The sequence below is a fragment of the Mustela lutreola genome, chromosome 12 (genome assembly GCF_030435805.1).
Source record: "Mustela lutreola isolate mMusLut2 chromosome 12, mMusLut2.pri, whole genome shotgun sequence".
Lineage (NCBI taxonomy): Eukaryota > Metazoa > Chordata > Mammalia > Carnivora > Mustelidae > Mustela > Mustela lutreola.
This window is the reverse complement of record NC_081301.1, coordinates 12,759,131-12,776,326: the sequence shown is the minus strand read 5'-3', so window position 1 is coordinate 12,776,326 and position 17,196 is coordinate 12,759,131. Positions and strand designations below refer to the sequence as shown.

The 17,196-nt window shown below is 56.4% G+C and overlaps 1 protein-coding gene across 11 annotated transcripts in view; it reads left to right on the top strand.

Annotated features, from left to right (window-relative positions):
- DAB2IP (DAB2 interacting protein) overlaps positions 1 to 13,198 on the top strand; it is a 189,418-nt gene extending 176,220 nt beyond the window's left edge. For 8 of the 11 annotated variants that reach the window (XM_059142886.1, XM_059142883.1, XM_059142891.1 and 5 more), the window contains 5 exons: positions 285 to 1,173; positions 1,865 to 2,017; positions 4,145 to 4,338; positions 9,175 to 9,262; positions 10,064 to 13,198. In XM_059142886.1, coding sequence (XP_058998869.1) covers positions 285 to 1,173; positions 1,865 to 2,017; positions 4,145 to 4,338; positions 9,175 to 9,262; positions 10,064 to 10,231 — 1,492 coding nt within the window. In that variant the 3' untranslated portion in view covers positions 10,232 to 13,198. The remainder of the gene's footprint in view (positions 1 to 284; positions 1,174 to 1,864; positions 2,018 to 4,144; positions 4,339 to 9,174; positions 9,263 to 10,063) is intronic. The other 3 variants (XM_059142887.1, XM_059142884.1, XM_059142888.1) reach the window with 3 other exon arrangements.
- Positions 13,199 to 17,196: the final 3,998 nt, after the last annotated feature.

Genomic DNA, 17,196 nt, shown 5'->3' with positions numbered 1-17,196 from the left:
TGTCCTGGCCGCCCAGTCCCTGAGGTGGCCTCCACCAGGGGCTGCGGCCGGGGCTGTGGTTTGGTGCTGCAGCCAGGCCACTGGTTGCAAGACCAGCCCACTTCTGCAGCCTGTGCACCTCCTCTCCCCTGCCCTGCCTCCCCCTCCCCCTGCAGCCCCGGCTCCGTGCTCAGGCTGCCAGGCCCCGGCAGGCTGGCGGGGTTCTTGGTTTGGAGCCGCCTTGGCCGCACTCAACAGCTCTTCTCTTCCCCCTTCTTTCCCTGTGTGTGCTTGTCTCCCTGCAGTCTCATAGATTTCACCCGGTTACCGTCTCCAACCCCCGAAAACAAGGACTTGTTTTTTGTCACAAGGTCCTCCGGGGTCCAGCCCTCACCTGCCCGCAGCTCAAGTTACTCGGAAGCCAACGAGCCTGATCTTCAGATGGCCAATGGTGGCAAGAGCCTGTCTATGGTGGACCTCCAAGATGCCCACACGCTGGACGGGGAGGCGGGCTCCCCGGCGGGCCCCGACGCCCTCACCGCCGATGGGCAGGCGCCGGCATCACAGCTGGTGGCCGGGTGGCCGGCTCGGGCAGCCCCAGCGAGCCTGGCAGGGCTGGCCACGGTGCGGCGGGCAGGCCAGACGCCGACCACGCCGGGTACCTCCGAGGGCGCCCCAGGCCGGCCCCAGCTACTGGCGCCACTCTCCTTCCAGAACCCCGTGTACCAGATGGCGGCTGGCCTGCCGCTTTCGCCTCGTGGCCTGGGCGACTCGGGCTCCGAGGGCCACAGCTCCTTGAGCTCCCACAGCAACAGTGAGGAGTTGGCAGCTGCTGCCAAGCTGGGAAGTTTCAGCAGCGCCGCTGAGGACCTGGCACGGCGGCCCGGGGAGCTGGCGCGGCGGCAGATGTCACTGACTGAGAAGGGCGGGCAGCCCACGGTGCCACGGCAGAACAGTGCCGGCCCCCAGCGGAGGATCGACCAGCCGCCGCCGCCGCCCCCGCCTCCACCTCCTGCGCCCCGCGGCCGGACGCCACCCACCCTGCTGAGCACCCTGCAGTACCCGCGGCCCTCGAGTGGAACCCTGGCGTCGGCCTCGCCTGATTGGGCTGGCCCCGGAGCCCGGCTTCGGCAGCCCTCATCCTCGTCCAAGGGTGACAGCCCGGAGCTGAAGCCTCGTGCAGTGCACAAGCAGGTCAGTGGTGCTGTCCAAGGGCAGGCTGTGCTCTCGGGCTGCCGGGCCGTCATACCCCACCCGTGTCGTGCTGCTCCTCCTGGTCATTTCACCTGTCCTCAGCTGCCATCCCATGCTGAGCAAGGCCACACGTGGCCCCATCCCACCAGCCTGCCACGCATACCACCTCTCCTCTCTCCCGAGGCCCACCGGTCCCTGCCGGAATCCTTGACCAGGAACAGTGTGGCCTTGGGGTCTCTCTGCCAGTTCTCCCAGGGGCAGCTGGGGTCAGGGAGAGAGGGGAGGGGTCCATCCATCTCCAGTTCCGGGCCCCACCCAGGTTAGGACCAGACCCCCAGCACCCCCACCTTTGTGCTCTGAGCTGGCCTCCAGGACTTTCGTGTCACCCTGGGGCCACACACAGTACGTGGGACAGATGTGCTCTGGGTTGAATGCCCGCCCACCCGCCGGGCCGAGCTCACTTGCTCTCACCTGGGTGGCAGAGAGGGGCACTCAGGCCACCTGGGCTCCTGACTCTGCCCAGGCTGCCATCAGGAGTGGGAATTCCTGAGTTGGGGACTGTATCAGTAACTGTCTGGCCGGTTGGAGGTCCCCTACCCTTGCAATGTCCCTGAGCCACTTGTCCCTGTGACTCACCTGGTGGCCCCCTCCCTGCCTCCCTCCAGACCCTCACAGCTGTGTTTCATTGTAGGGCCCTTCACCTGTGAGCCCCAATGCCCTGGACCGCACAGCCGCTTGGCTCTTGACCATGAACGCGCAGTTGTTAGAAGACGAGGGCCTGGGCCCAGACCCCCCCCACAGGGATAGGCTAAGGAGTAAGGAGGAGCTCAGCCAAGCAGAAAAGGTAAAGCCGGACCCTGGCATTTCGGGGTAGGGCGGGGCTGCCTGCCTATGGCCACTGGCAACGTTCTCTCCCCTCGAGCCCTGAATGAGAGGTACTGCTTGTTCCCTGCGTATGGCCAGTCCCCTCTCCACCCCTGGTCCTCCATACGGACATCAGCCGTGGACTCTGGAAAAAGAGCAGCAAGAGGAATTTTGCTTAGAACTAAGAATTCCTGTACCGGCTGTACGTGAGGCTCGGCTGGAGATTGTACAGAATCCAGATTCTGGTTCCTAGTCCTCAGACCTCTGGGAACCCCTTCCCTGAGTGACCAGGCCACCGAGCTTCTGCGAGGCTGGGACTTGCGGGCTGGGAGTGCCAGAGACGCACATGGAGACCGTCATAGGGAGTTTCGTGCATGAGGGGGCAGAGAGGTGTGGTTCCCCGAGACAGTGGGGAGGGCTGTCCCCAACCAGGCCCCCCACTCTGGGTTTGCACCTATCCAGAGCCTGGCTCTTGCCCAGTTCCTGTCTCCACCAGGACATGAGAGAGAAAGAGCCAGGTAAAGGGTCCAACTGCTACTGAGAGGTTTTCTTCCCGCTGGGGGGAAAACAGTTCTGAAATACCCAGACTCCACCCACCACACACATCTAGCAATTAGTGGGGCGGTGGGGGGGCTTCTGTCCTCCCAAATTCTGCCCGTTGTCATGGCAACTGCCGTGGTTCCACGGCTGGTTCTTGTGTCCTCCTGCGGGCCAGAGCCCAGAAGACGCAGGACCCAGCACAGAGCCACCTCAGAATGGCAGCCACTTCTTCCACTCCCCTAGATGCCCTTGCCTCAGCCCTAGGAAAGCCTTTAGCAGCCTCTCAGGCGAGGGCACGGAGGTCAGGGGGGCAGCTCTCCCTCCCCCGGCCTAGGGTGACGTTCACGTCCATGCCGCATTCCGCCACCCTCCACCATCCCCTTAGTCCACTGCATCCACCTGCTTTCACCATAATTACGTGAAGGGGGCAGGGCGACACGGGGCTCGGTGCTCCAAGAGCCAGAGTTCGGTTGGGCAGCAAGTTGGGCCAGCCTTAGCCCTGACTCCCTTTGTGAGCCTGGGGCTGGGCTATTGCACCTCTCGGAGACCCAGAGTCCCGTTTGTGACTTGCACAGATCAGGCTGCAGCTGGAGTGCCCTCTTTCCTTGCCGTTCCGTGGCTGAACGAGCTACTGCTTCTCTTATCCTCTCTGCTGCTAACCCCTACAGGCAGATCCGGGGGAGACCTTTTTCTCTCGAGCTCCCTGGAGACATGGCACTGCCTCTGTCAGGAAGGATGCTCTCTACCCGGCTCTGGTGGCTGAGCAACACTTGGGATGGGCCAGGGTCATCTGTCCTGCAGCCAGGCTCTCCTGTGGGTCCAGCTTTGCTTCAGGAGCTTAGCTTGGGCTGGGGCTGGGCCTCTGACCAGCATCTGGACTTGCTGCCTTCCCAACTTTCGGGTGGTCCTTTGCCAAAGTCCTAGGCTTGCATTGCCTAGGACTCCAGGAGAGGCTCCCCCTGCCTCCCCAGTCCCATATTGTTGCAGCACCCTGGCCCCCAACCCCTTGGTGTCAACCCCACCTTACCTTTAGCCTCTCTGCCCCCTCACTTCCCCATGCCACTGCCCTTGCTTTATGGTCGAGTAGAGGCTGGGAGGCTAGGGTCTCACCCCACGGGTCAGTCCCCATGGGATTGGAGAACCTTCTGAGGCCTCGGTTCCCCCTCCTATGGAGTCCCTATCTCTCAGGGCACTGTCAGATCTCAATATATTCAAAAGTGTGTTTTAACATTTGTTTATTATTTTTAAAAAACTCAGTGCTCTAGTTCAATCCTTGCTTCTGAGATTTAGGTTTGAATCTTCATTCCCTCATAGCTGTAAGATCAGGCTGCAGGGGTGGGAGTTAGGAGGGGAGGAGCCCTGGGCGGGGACAGGCTTGGAGTCTCACCCTGGCCCTTCTGGCTGGGCCCCGAAGGCATCTCCTCACTGTGTCCAGTGGGCTGAGGTGGTGAAGACCGCTGGTACATCCCGAGCTGGGCTCCCTCCCACCCTGCGCTCCTGCTCGGGCTCACGAGGCTGTGCTCTCTGTCCTGGGTGCTGTGCCCGTGGCACGCTGCCCTCCTGGTAGGACCTGGCGGTGCTGCAGGACAAGCTGCGAATCTCTACCAAGAAGCTGGAAGAGTATGAGACCCTGTTCAAGTGCCAGGAGGAGACGACGCAGAAGCTGGTGCTAGAGTACCAGGCGCGGCTGGAGGAGGGTGAGGAGAGGCTCCGGCGGCAGCAGGAGGACAAGGACATCCAGATGAAGGGCATCATCAGCAGGTGAGGACAGCCTTCTCCTGCTCTGGGCCAGTTCTGGTCCCACTCCCCACCCCCACTCACACACACAGTGGGCAGACCTTTGCACCGCCCTCCTGAAGGGAGGAAGGGCTGATCAGCTGCAGGGGGAGATGGGAGTGGAAGGAGGAGAGTGTCCCAGGGGACAGGGACAGTGTGGCACAGGCCTGGAGGTGGGAAGCAGCCTGGGGCGTGGGGAGCCCCGCCATCAGTGTGTACTGATGGTAGAATGCAGAGTTGGATCCAGCAGGAGGTCAGCCAAGGCCAGCTGACATGGCCTGTGACTCCTGGAAGGAGTCCTGTGCTCTTGGGGAGCACTGTCAGGGGAGGTGGGATTGGAGGTGCCAGGAAACACAGTGAGGACCCAACTCAGGGCAGGAAAAGTGGGGATAAGTCAGTTACATTCAGTGGGTGAAGGAGAAGGAGGCAGAATGACCCCAGATTTCTACCAAGAGCATCGGGGTGTCTCTCGGTGCCAGTTGCTGAGATTAGGGTCCTTGGGAGTTTAGGCATCCCAACCATGCCAGTTTGGGATCTATTGAGTTGGAAGGTGAGGGATCCAGCAAAGATCTCTGTTGGCTTCGATGCTGACTCTCATCTCTGTTGATGGCTTGGATATCACATGCTGTCTCTCTCTGTCTGCACCCATGGGTGGGGCGGGTACACCCTCGTTCGTGTCTGTAGGTGGGGAGTGCAGTAAAGGTGTAACATCCTGGCCGTCCCATGGTGTCCCAGTCGTGATGTTCACTTCTTCACGACAGTAATAGGTTGAGGAGGACACGCTGTGGGTTTTGCAGCTTGTTTGTTTGCATGATTCAAGTCTGTCATCTGGACAGGCTTTGCAGGCCTGCCAGAGCCAGGACGGTTCTCCCCCACCACCCCTCTTCATCCACTATAGTAACCCTTCCCAGGTGCTTCCTCTTTAGGCTGCCTGTTTCTCTGCTCCTAATTATTGTTTGCTTCGCTTACCTGTGGGTTTGTTCATTGTTAAATGGTTAGCATGAGCAGAGGGCCTATAACTGGGCTGGCTAGAAATCCACCGTTCACTTGACAGCCAGCTCTGTTCTCAGCTCTCTTCATGTGTGTGGTTTCAAGAATGGAAATGCTTCTCAAACTAACCACCACCTCCTCATCCTTTCTCTTCTCTGAAGGCTGCGTGGTCTCTGAATTCAGTGGCTTGCTTAATACATTTATTTCTACTAACCCATCCCGCTGTTCTTCCTCCCTAATGGAAATGTTGCTTATCGATTTTGTTGGTAGCATGGTTTGAATTCTCCTATGTTATTACTAGTTTTTTGCCTACTTGTTAAGTGCTCATTGTTCTATTACTTACTGAGAAAAGAATATTGAAGGTTTTAATCGTAATTGTGGATTTGTGTATTTCTTTTTTCTTTCATTTTTGCTTCATGTACACTGAAACTCTGCATCCACATCTAGGATTGTTATGTGCTGGTGATGAACTGGCATCTTTATTGTTATAAAATCACCTTCTTTATCTCTCATAATACTTTGGAATCTACTTTGATGTTGATTTTAGATATACCAACTTTATTCTGATTAGTATTAGCCTTGGAACCAATCTGTGTCTTTCTATATAAATAAGTTTCTTTTGTAGACACCTTTTCAGTTTTTGCTTTTTGTCTAATCTGGCAGTTATTTTGCCTTTTAATTGGAGTGTTTAGACCATTTATATTTAATGTAATAATCAATATAATTGGGTTTAAATCTCTATCTTGCTACTGTTTTCTATTCCTACCATCTGTTCTGTTCCTTTTTTTCTGCATTCTTTTGGATTGAGCATTTTTATGATTGTATTTTATTTCTTACTGGCTTATTAGCTATATCTCTGTCACTTTAGGGCAAGAGTTGGTGACTTCCCATAAAGGGGCAGATAATAAATATTTTAGGCCTTGCAAGACCATATGGCCTCTGTAAGTGTTCAGCCACGCTATTTGAGCAGAACTGTGCGTGTGGTGTGGCTATTTACAAAAACAGGCAGTGGGCCCAGTTGGGCCCTGTCCGACTGTAATAGTAGGGATTCTGTCATTACTTTTGTTCCTTTGTATTTAAACTGTCTTTATTCTCTGACTTTTTTTAAGATTTTCTTTTTTTATTGTTGATTGCTGATAATTTGATTATGATGATCCTTGGCATGGTTTTCTTCATGTTTCTTGGGTTTGAGCTCTTGAATCTGTAGGTATGCCATCCTTCCTCTAGGAATCCCATCCCGTATACATTAGGCTGCTTTATATTATCCCACATTACTCTGAAGCTCCAGTGTGTTCTTTTTAAACTTTTTTAAAAAGACTTTAAATATTTATTTGACAAAGTGAGAGAGAGAGAGATCACATGTAGGCAGAGGTAGGCAGTGGGAGACGGGGAAGCAGGCTCCCCGCAGAGTGGAAAGCCTCATGCAGGGCTGGATACGGGACTGGATGCGGGGCTCTATCCCAGCACCCTGAGACCCTGACCTGAGCCAAAGGCAGAGGTGTGACCCACTGAGCCACCCAGGTGCCCCCTTTTTATACTTTTTCCCCTCCATTGTATATCAGGAGATTTCTATCCCTGGGTCTGCAAGATTAATAATCATTTCTTCTTCAGTGTCTAATCTGTTATTAATCCTACCTAGTATTTTTTCATTTCATTTCAGATACTGTATTTTTCACTTTCAGACTTTCAGCTTGGTTTAAATTCTGTCCATTTCTCTTCTCATCATACTTAGGCTTTCCTCTGTATCTTCTCAAACACGTGGAATATATTTACAATGGCTGTTTCAACGTCTACTAATTCTGTCGTCTGTGACATTTCTGAGTCTGTTTTTATTAATTTTCTTCCTGGTTATTGATTCTATTTTTCTCTTTCTCTTACGCTTGGTGATTTTTGGTTGGATGCCAGACATTGTGACTTTTATGTAGGTGTGGGATATTTTGTGTTCTTTTAAATATTTCTGAGGCTTTGTTCTGGGACACAATGAGGTTATTTGGAATTAGTTTGATTCGTTGGAGGCTTACGTTTAAGCTTTGTTGGGGTGGGTCTGGACAGCCTCTAATTTAACCTAACCTGGCTCCACTTTCCTTCTGGGGAGTCTACTTTATGTCCCCGTGTTAGTATGTCTTTCTACTCTGCCAGGTAGGAGTGTGAGCTCTCCTTGGGGTTGTTTATTCTAATGTTCCCGTGGTTCCTGCCCCAGCCTGGCTGTGTTCTCACAGGTCTGCAGACCCATCCCCAGCTGAAGAATCAAGGGGAACTCTCAGGAGATACGTGGACTTTTCCCTGTGTCTTCTTCTTGGGCACTGCTTCCCTGGCTCTCCTCAGCTCCATGACATTACTTCCCTTTTGTTTGACCTGGACACTCCAGGCCGTGAGCGGGGCTCAGCTCACGCATTCCCTTTCCTTAGGACGCACTGCCTGTTGATCATAGCCGGGAAGCCTTTTTTTTTTTTTTTTTTTTTTTTTCATATTTTCATTTGGATTTCTAGTTTCTTAGTATTATTGTTTGATGGCAGGAGGGTAAACCCAGTCCCTGTTTTCCCACCAACTGGAAGCCCATGTCTCTCTCCCCTAGTGTAATTTCCCTTCGGATTGATGCCATTCGGTGCCCCTCTGCTCCCTGGTCTTCCCTCCCTACTTCCTACAGGATTTACTCAGTGTCTGATCTTACTGTGACAAGGAACCCCCCTTGGTGTGGCCCTTCACCCCTTCCTCCTGGTCAGTGCTCCCTGACTGCTAATCCTGTTGACTTCGCACAAGGCCCCATGGGTACTTGCCCTAGCACAATTGACCTCCCCGTGCTCCTTCTGCATCAGGGGCTCCCCCGGGGGTTAGGTTACAGCTCTGCAGGCCTGGAGAAGTTGTGCAGGTAGCAATGGGCACGAAGCCCTGGGAGCAGGTGAGCTTGTCTGAGAAGAGCGTGGGGAACAAGAACAACGGGCACTGGGACTGACCCCGCAGGGCCCTGACATGCTGGGGGCAGGGGCAACAGGCATCGGCAGAGTAGTGGCCTGCCAGCTAGGAGGCAGACCCAGAGAGTGTGGAGTCCAGAAACTAATGCAAGAGAGTCAGAAGGTAGGTATGAGCCACTGTGATTGACAGGTGCACCACGAGGTGAGGCCAGGAGGGGTTTCAGGGAAGGAGCAGCTGATGACAGACACACACGTGCCTTAGCTCTGGGCTTCTGCACACGGCATTCCTCCCGTCTCCCCTACTCGTTACCACACCTTCAGACCCTGTTGATACCCCACCCCACCCTCCAGGACAGTTACCTACTCCCTGTTCTCGTTCCCATGGCCTCCAGGCCTCCCGTGCGGGGCATGGCTGGTGTCTGCCTGTCTGTATCCCTGCCACCTTGTAACTTTTTGAGTGATGGAGATCTCTATTCATCTCACTATGTCGAGTGCCGCACCCGTCTTAGCGTAGTCTTGGTGAATGTGGATGGGTGGAGAAAGCCCTAGAGCCCTGCAGAGTTTTAATCCTCCCCCTATGCCATAGATTGGATCTTCTGACACTACACCCCCTGCCTTGCTCTGGGGGGCGGTGAAGATCTAACCCCCTCCTCACCTACTGTGGCTCCTGGAAGAACATCTAGAAATGGGCACCTCCAAGGGCTTCTGGGGAATTTGGGAACAGAGTCTGGAGCAGGTTAAGTATAAGAAGGAACAGACCCATCTCTTGTCAGTGGTTGGAGGCCCGCTGAACGGGCTCTTCTAGTATGTGCCCTCTGTGCCCGTGTGATGGCTTCTTCCCACAAGCCCCCTCCCCCCGCCCCACCTCCTTAGCTGCTCCCTTGAGTGCCAGCTGGACTGTCCTTCTGTCTGGTCACAGGCTGATGTCAGTGGAGGAGGAACTGAAGAAGGACCATGCTGAGATGCAAGCAGCGGTAGACTCCAAACAGAAGATCATTGACGCCCAGGTGGGTTCTGGCCCTTTGGTCAGCCAGAGGTGTTGAAGGACCTGGGGGAAGGAGCGGGCTGATTTGGACATCTCCTCGCCCCCAGTCATACCCCCACTGTAAAAGCTGAGGAGGGACAGGAGGCCAGGCTCTCTGATCCGAGAAGTCCGGCTTCGGGGTCTCAGTGGATCACAAGCTCACTAGCACAGGCTCTGGAAAGGGTGGGGCACCTCCCGCCCTACTGGGGTGACTTGGTGGGTACTGACCCAAGAGTGGAAGCTTTCAGGAGGGGACTGGGGACGGCATGGGGTGACAGCAGGCTGGGCGGACAGAGCAGAGGGGCTCTAGTTCAGAACTGTGGCTTCCCGGGGGACTTGAGAGAGCAGGCCCAGAAGACACTCTGGCCTCCGTTCGCCTTCCCTGCACTCCTCCCCCTCACTCACCCAGGAACAGGGCCAGGCCTTGCTCAGATTCTGAGCAGCACGGACCAGCCAGGAGCTGTGACCTCTGTGTCACTTACACGCATGTGAGCGAGGGCACAGACCTCGTACCCTTGTACCTGGTGGACAACACCACTGGGCCGCTCTGGGGAGAAGCAGTGATGTGAGAGACCCAGGAAGGCTGGCTTAAGGTCTCAGGCCACGGCACTGAGGCCGCCTGCTCCCCGGCCTCCTCTCCACACACCCACGGCCCCATGACCTCAGCCCCTTTACCGCCCTTCACACGCCCTGGGCTCGCAGTCCTCCCCACCGACAGCCCTGGGAAGACCCCTGTCCCAGCACAGCCCCCTGCGGCCCCAACTGATGCCCTCTTTGCCCCCAGGAGAAGCGCATCGCCTCGCTGGACGCCGCCAACGCCCGCCTCATGAGCGCCCTGACGCAGCTGAAAGAGAGGTACAGCATGCAAGCCCGTAACGGCGTCTCCCCCACCAACCCCACCAAATTGCAGATTACCGAGAACGGCGAGTTCCGAAACAGCAGCCACTGTTAACCTGCCCGAGGAGGGAGGACTGTGGTGGCGCAGGGCAGACCTCAGCCCGGGGAGCCCCAGCGCGGGGGCGGGAGGCCCAGGCTCCCCCCCCTTTCCCTCCACCTGCGGTCCAGGAGGTGCCACGGAGGGAGCCTCGACAAACTGACGCGGCGCGGGCCTGCTCCCCTCTCTTCTGGCCCGAGAAGCGAGTTCGGTGCAGGCCAAGGAGACTGCACGCTGTTGAGGGGATGGCCTGGTGGGAGCAGGGGCCTGCCAAAATATGTCTCTGTTGGTTATTGAATTTGGTGTGTGTCACCTTTCTTTCTTGACCTGGCCAAGTGCATGTAGCCCCTACACCCTCCCTCGGGAGGGAGCAGTGCAGAGGGGAGCACCGCAGAGGTGGAGGACTGAAGAGGCGGGGGCCCCGGCCCCAGCCCCGGCCCCTGCCCCTGCCCTGGGGGACTTGCCCGTTGCTTCCTGGTCGCTTCCCGGGGCTGCCGGGCCAGTTGGCAGGCAGGGAGAGGGTGGGAGGGATGGAGCCATCAGAGTTCCTGTCCCCACAGGGCTCCGCCCTCAGCACCTGCCCCTGCATGCAGTCCTTCCGGGGACCCTTCCTGGCTGTGAGGAACCGAGGACTTCCCATGTACCTGTCCCCAGACTCCCTAAATCGCGCCCCCCCCCCCCCCCGCCATTCATGTTGCCAAATAGACCCAGTGAGGATCCTGGCTTGTTCTTCTGGGCCCTCATCTCTGTGGAGAGGTTCCAGAGCCTCCCTCACTTGCCCCCCTGGGCCCAGGTTGACCCTCCGGGCCTCCCCAAAGCCAAAGATCTGGGCGGAGCCGGCCCAGATGGCCCTGTGCCTGGTACCCGCCCTCCTCCCGGGGCTGGCGCGTCAGGACGTGGTGGCCGCGCGGGGAGTGGCCAGCTGGTGCTCACCCCAAAAGAAAGGCCGACCTTCCCTGATGGATGGTGGAAAGAAAGTCTGATGCCAGCAGGCCCTGAGAAGGTGGATAACTGTGATTTTTTTTCCTTTCACAGTATGCATTAGAAACAAAAGCCCGCTTGCTCGCTTGCTGGAACACAGGGGCCTTTTAAATTGAGCGTGCGCACTGCATGGGAAATAGCAGCCCTGGAGGATGTTAGCCTTGCTCCCTCTCCAAGACAGCAGCGGCCTGCACCAGGCCCCGTGTGTGCGGCTGGCTGCCTCCTCACCCTTCCCGGGCCCCCAGCCGAGGACCCAGGCGCTGCAGACAGGACAGGGGCACGGCTGGGGCTGGCTTTCCCCAGCTCTAGGCTGTTCTGTGGCTTCTCAGCCCTCCCTGCTCCCCCCTCTTGCGGGACATAGGTGGGCAGGGGCTTGGGTCTCTCGGTCCCTCCTGTCCCTGCCCCCAGCCCTGGGTAAACTCGGGCCAGAGCTGGTTGTTTGCCCAGCCGCAGGGCCGCGGAGCCACCCCCTCCGCCTCAGCCTCGGGAAGCTGGGGAGACCCTCGGAAAGAGCCTGAGCCCTTCCCGGCCCTGGGACTGGCGGCCTGCTGCTGCCAGGGGCCGAGGTCCCCGCAGAGCCCGCCGGGTCGGGGAGTGCGGGAAGGGTGGCCCAGATCGTGCAGCACCCCGTCCTGGCCCGTGTCCCTGGAGGGGCCTCTCAGATGCAGCCTGCAGTTCGGTGTGGCCAGAGATCGGCCGGTGAGGAGAGGGCAGGCCCCCCAAGGGTCACAGACCTCAGGAAGGAAGGCCGTGGGGGCTATGGCGCTGCCCCCACTCTTGCCCACACAGGCAGGGCCCAGCCCCAGTGACGTCCTCTGGTTCGGTCTCCTCCCCTCTTCCCCCCACCCCTCTCCCACCAATGCCTCGATGCCTCGTAGAGCAACCTCGGACTGAGCGCCTCTTAGCAATACGGGGGAGGTTCCCGGGGCCCCGGGTGGAGGAGGCCAGCGCGGGTCTGGTGCTGGCGGCCCTTGGCGTGGGTTGTGAGCTCTCAGGCCGAGAGCCTTATTTACTTAGTGCAAAAACTGTAAAAGTGTACAGACTCTTCACAGATTTTTATCTGAATTGCAAGTCTGACAATTTTTGTAAATGTTCTTGGTGTTCGACTGTAATGTAACTATTTCACCTAATGGTTGTACATAGTCTTTAGTCCTGGTGCTGCCGAGGGCTGCCCGGGACCGCTGCTCTCCGATGGTGTGTATTTTATTTTTTAATCTAGAGAACAGTATTGGGCAGGAAGAAGAGGTTTGGGATCGGGTGTTGGGGTTTCCCTACCCGCAGCATGCACTTGCTGGCTTCGCAGCGTGCGGTCTGGATGGGTTGCTGGGGACATGCACCCTGACGGGACCAGCAAAGTGGCTTCTGTCCCAGCCACGCAGAACCCTTGTCCCAGGGTTGGGCCGGTTTGTCTGAGGGCCAGAGGGAAGGGGAGGGAGGGAAGGCAGGCCCTGCTCTGGTAAGGTAAGCCCCAGGCCCAGTGGGGCCCCAGGCCCAGAGTCTGCCAGAGACAGCTAGCGCTCCTCCCCTGCCAACACAGAGAGGCCTGACTTTTTTGCTTAACTCTTACGTTTAGGGTGAAGGAAACTGCTAAACTTCCTATAAGTGAAGACTTTTTTCCGACTGCCCAGAAAGGGGGGTGGGGAACCAAGACCAGAGCTCCACCCCCCCTCCCCCCAGAGCATCTGCCCCGGGGTACGCCTCTCTCCCTGCCCCCCGCCCATCCGCGGAAGGCAGGCTGTCCAGGGAAACAGACCCTCTTTTCTACACCTTTGGCCCCAAAGCCACCCCCAGCCCCACACCACCTCCTTGTTCCCCCTTTTGTAAGTATGTGAAAAAGAAAAAAATGCAAACGTCGGAGTCTTGGCTGGAGGTCCTCCTTCCGGCTGTGACTTTTAACCATGTAATAATGTACAGAGAAAGTTGTTGGTGTTCTACAACTGTGTGGCTGTGCAATTTCTGTACATTTGCAATTAGAAATATTAAAGATTTATTTAGCTATTTTAAGCCTGACTCACCTCCCTTCAGCTGTGTCTCAGGAGATTTTCCAGGGGTGACTCTTGAGTTGCGGGCTTTACCGAGGGGCGGCAGCACGGGGTTCACCCTGGCAGTAGTCGTGGACAGGGGAGACTCCCAGAGCACGGGGAGTGGCGGTCTCCGCTTACCGAGTGAACGCCGCCTCCAGCAGGTGGGGTCTCTCCGCTTAGGGAGCGGACTGGTGCCATCTGCAGGGCCCTTCCTGCCCCAAGAAGCTCCAAAGAGAGTTCTTTGCTGGTCCCACAGCTCCGGGGGATGGCATGGCTCCTGCACATCCTGTGGCAGACACCATCTCCTGCCTCGCTCGGATGCTTTCTCCAGGGGAGGGGCAGGAGTTTGGTCTGTGTCACCAGCAGGTCAAGGCTGAGCGGCTAAACCAAGCTTCGAGTGGCTGGAAGGCCGAAACATGTGGCTCTCAATGAGCCGGACCCGTTTGCAAGGCCCCACCCAGGGTCTCTGAAACCAAGCAGCCCCAGACCCCTTCGGCTGCACCCATGCAGGTGGAGGGGGGGCATTGCAGCCAGGGGCTGACTCAGCAGGAGCCAGGCCCCGCCCAGTAACCCCAAGGGGTCAGTGCCGTCCTGTTCACACCTGGCTGAGAGGGGGCATGGCCAGGCCTCAGTCCATCCCCTCGGAAGGGGGGCCAGATACAACAGGGGGCAGGGATGTGTCTCATCAGATCCCCAATGGAGACTTCCCGTCTGTCACCTGCACAGGTGTCTGGCTCCTGCCAGGGACTTGGACCCCGGCTGTCCAGCATTCCCAGAGAGAAACCCCAGGGCCTGTGCTTGTCTTTGAAAACAGTGGGAGGCCTGGTTCGAGAACAGCGTGGCACAGTGTAGCAGAACCCCATGTCACTGCCCACCTATACCAGCCCGCCCGTGTTCCTCTCGGCCGTGGGTGCCTCTAAACCCAGGGGCTTCGTGTGGGGGAGGGGCTGCCTCCCACCTCCCAGACGTCTGCTGCTCCTGGCTCGGCCCCTGCCCCACACCACTGCGTGCCTGCCCAGCACCCCTCAGACTCTGCCCCTCCACCATGCCTCCGGCCATCAGCCTAGGTCACCACAGCTCTCTGGTCTCCTGTGAAGACCCCTCCCCATTGTCTACATTAGTACCCCGGCCTTAGACCCCCTTCCCTCCCAGGTGTCTTTGCTGTGTCTTTGCTGCCTTCGCCACCCAGCTTAGCCCCTGCGGTCTCTTCTCCCGGGCCCCCTTTCTGGCAATCTCCTTTGATCACGTCAGCCCTGAGTCTACCCATGACCTATGCTCTCTGGGTGGCTGAGCACAGCAGACGAAAACCACCCCAGTTCGCACCAAGCCCCTGTGGGTTCCTGTGTCCCTCCCCTCTTTTCCTATCTCCCAGCCAGACGCCCTGCCTGCTCAGAGGGCCATCCTGCCCGCAGGGTGAAGGCTCCATCGCTGACTCTCTGACCCTTCCCGGGCACAGCCTCCCTCCCAGCCCTCACTGCCTGCAGCCACAAGGAAGGAGGAGACCCTCTTCCTGAGGCAGCCCCTGGCCAGGGCTCTACCCTCCACCGCCTGCATCGCTCCTAAAACCAGACCCACTGCTCTTTCCCACGGCACCAGAAGTGCTCACCTGCTCCAGGCTGGCTTTTCTTCCCAACCCCCTTCAGCCAACCTTTAAGGTGTGCTGCCCCGGGGACCCTGTCTCCACCTTGTCACCTCTGCTCCTCCCCCTGCCCATTTCCACCGGGCTTCACCTCCCACAACCTCTACCGCCTCCTTGCCAAACCCCTGGGCCCCCTTAGAGCCTCCATCCCGCTGTCCTTGGTCCTCAAGATCAAGGACCGCCATTCCTCCGCTGGGCAGGACCACGTAAACACCACAGGATGCAAGAAGTATCCGCAAAGGAGATAAATCATGTTGACAAAGGGCGTCTCTTAACTAACGTCCGGAAGCCATGAACCTCTATGTGTGCAATAAGTAGCATCAAACAGAAAGCAAAAACTGGAAATGCAAAGGAGAAAAAATCAACAGAAACACAATTACCTTTGAGACTAACACACCACTGCTATTGGTTTATTACAGATGAAGAAGACAATAAGAACCCCGAGGCTTTTAATAATTCATAACGTTTAATAAGCAGGGATACCTTATTCTTGCCCCCGAGAGCTTACCTTCTTTCTGAGTATGCTTGGAACATGACCCAAAGTCAACTATATACTGAGACATGAAATCCTCAGAAAGTGCCCAAAGACACAGCTGGGGCCACATTCTGTGCCTCGAAGCAATAAAACTAAAAATCAATAATAAATGTTTAAACAAGAAAAAAAAAAAAAGCTACCATCAGGAAGTTTAAAAAAATAAATATTGAATCAATAGAATTAGATTTTTGAAAGAAACGTCTTCTCATTAAAGCGTAAGGACCACAGACATTTATCTCTCTAACTCCCTAAACGCCACCCTGATGGGGAAAGCACTGGAAAGATGGTCAGCAGTGAGTGTGGGAGGAGGCTTAGTAGACAGGAGAATTTGAAAAGCCTTGGCAGATGGAAGCTGAGGAGGGAGACAGACAAATTGGGGTGCGCCGAGCAGCCCCGCCCGACAGGCTGGGGAGTGAGAGGTCCCAGCGTGATGGGACAGAGCCAAGACACCAGGTGGGAAAAAGGAGAACCAGGCCCCAGCTTCCTCCCCTGCTCTGCACAACCAGGAAATTTCTCTTTGTCGTCTCATCTCCTTGGAAGGAACTGGACATTTCTTCTATGGAGGAATCAAACCAGGCATGCTCCAGACCTGGGGACACGAGGCAGAGCAGAGGGCTCTGTGAGGTATAGGTCTGCGAGCTGGTGGCAGGGGGTAAAGTGAGCTTCTGCCCCCAGTAGTGCTTGCCCCACACTCACCTGCACGGCTCCCAGAATGCCCGGAGCCCATCCCCCCAGGCAACCCGACTGGAACATTCTTTGGAAAACTGGCTTTGGAGAAAAGACCCCCAGATGCCCCAATGCCAAGACTGCATCTCTGTCCCAGCATCCCATAGCGTCACCCAGCAATCGACATGTTCTGTGTGCGTGCGTGGGAGTGGGAAGAGCGCCGACATCCCAGGAACGCCCCACCCCCGCCCCCCAGACTAAGGAAAGCTTCCAGTAAGTAAAAGGAACTGGATAGGAATTTCTCTGGGCCTTTGCTTCAATATGGCAATAAAGCCTCTATTTGCAAATATAACAGCTCAAGAAAGAATGAAGGGAAACAAGGAGGGAGGAAGGAGAAGAAAAGAAAGAAATCTTCTAACTTGAAAGAGAGATGAAACCAACCAGCCCAAGAGAGGAAACAGGAAAGAGAGACAATGCAGGAAAGAGAAGATCATTAAAAAAAAATCAAAAAACAGTAATAACCCCAAACTCTAAGATCGTTATGGAGCTAAAACAAGAACAGGTGCCACGAAAAAGAAACGAGGATCAAGAAAAGACTACTAGGTTCTTTACAAAAACAGAATATCCAGTAGAAGTGATGGAATACAAAGTTGGGGTGCGCTTCCAGAAAGTACAGCAAAATACACAAGCAGAGAATGGGACAGAGGGAGGGAAAAAAAAAAAAATCTAGAAGCTCAATCCAGCTCGTGCCAACATCCAACTCCTGGGAAATCCTGAGGGAGAGAAAAGAGGGGAAGGAGACCTGGGTGTCCTGTTGCCTGGGCATCCCACCCGCTTCTGCTCAGGTTGGGGATGAGCCCCAGGGGGACGGGGCTTGCGCGTGGAGCCTACTTAAGTCACTCCCTCCCCCAGAGGCGCCTGGGTGGTTCTCTTGGTTAAGAGGCTGCCTTGGGCTCAGGTCATGATCCCAGGGTCCTAGATCGAGTCCCGCATCGGGCTCCCTGCTCAGTGGGAACCCTGCTTCTCTCTCTGGCACCCCCCCTTCCATGCTCGCACTCTCGCTGTCTCTATCATGCATGCAAAAAAAATAAATAAAAATGCTTTCTAAAAAGTCTCTCTTCCCTCTGTCTGCACGACC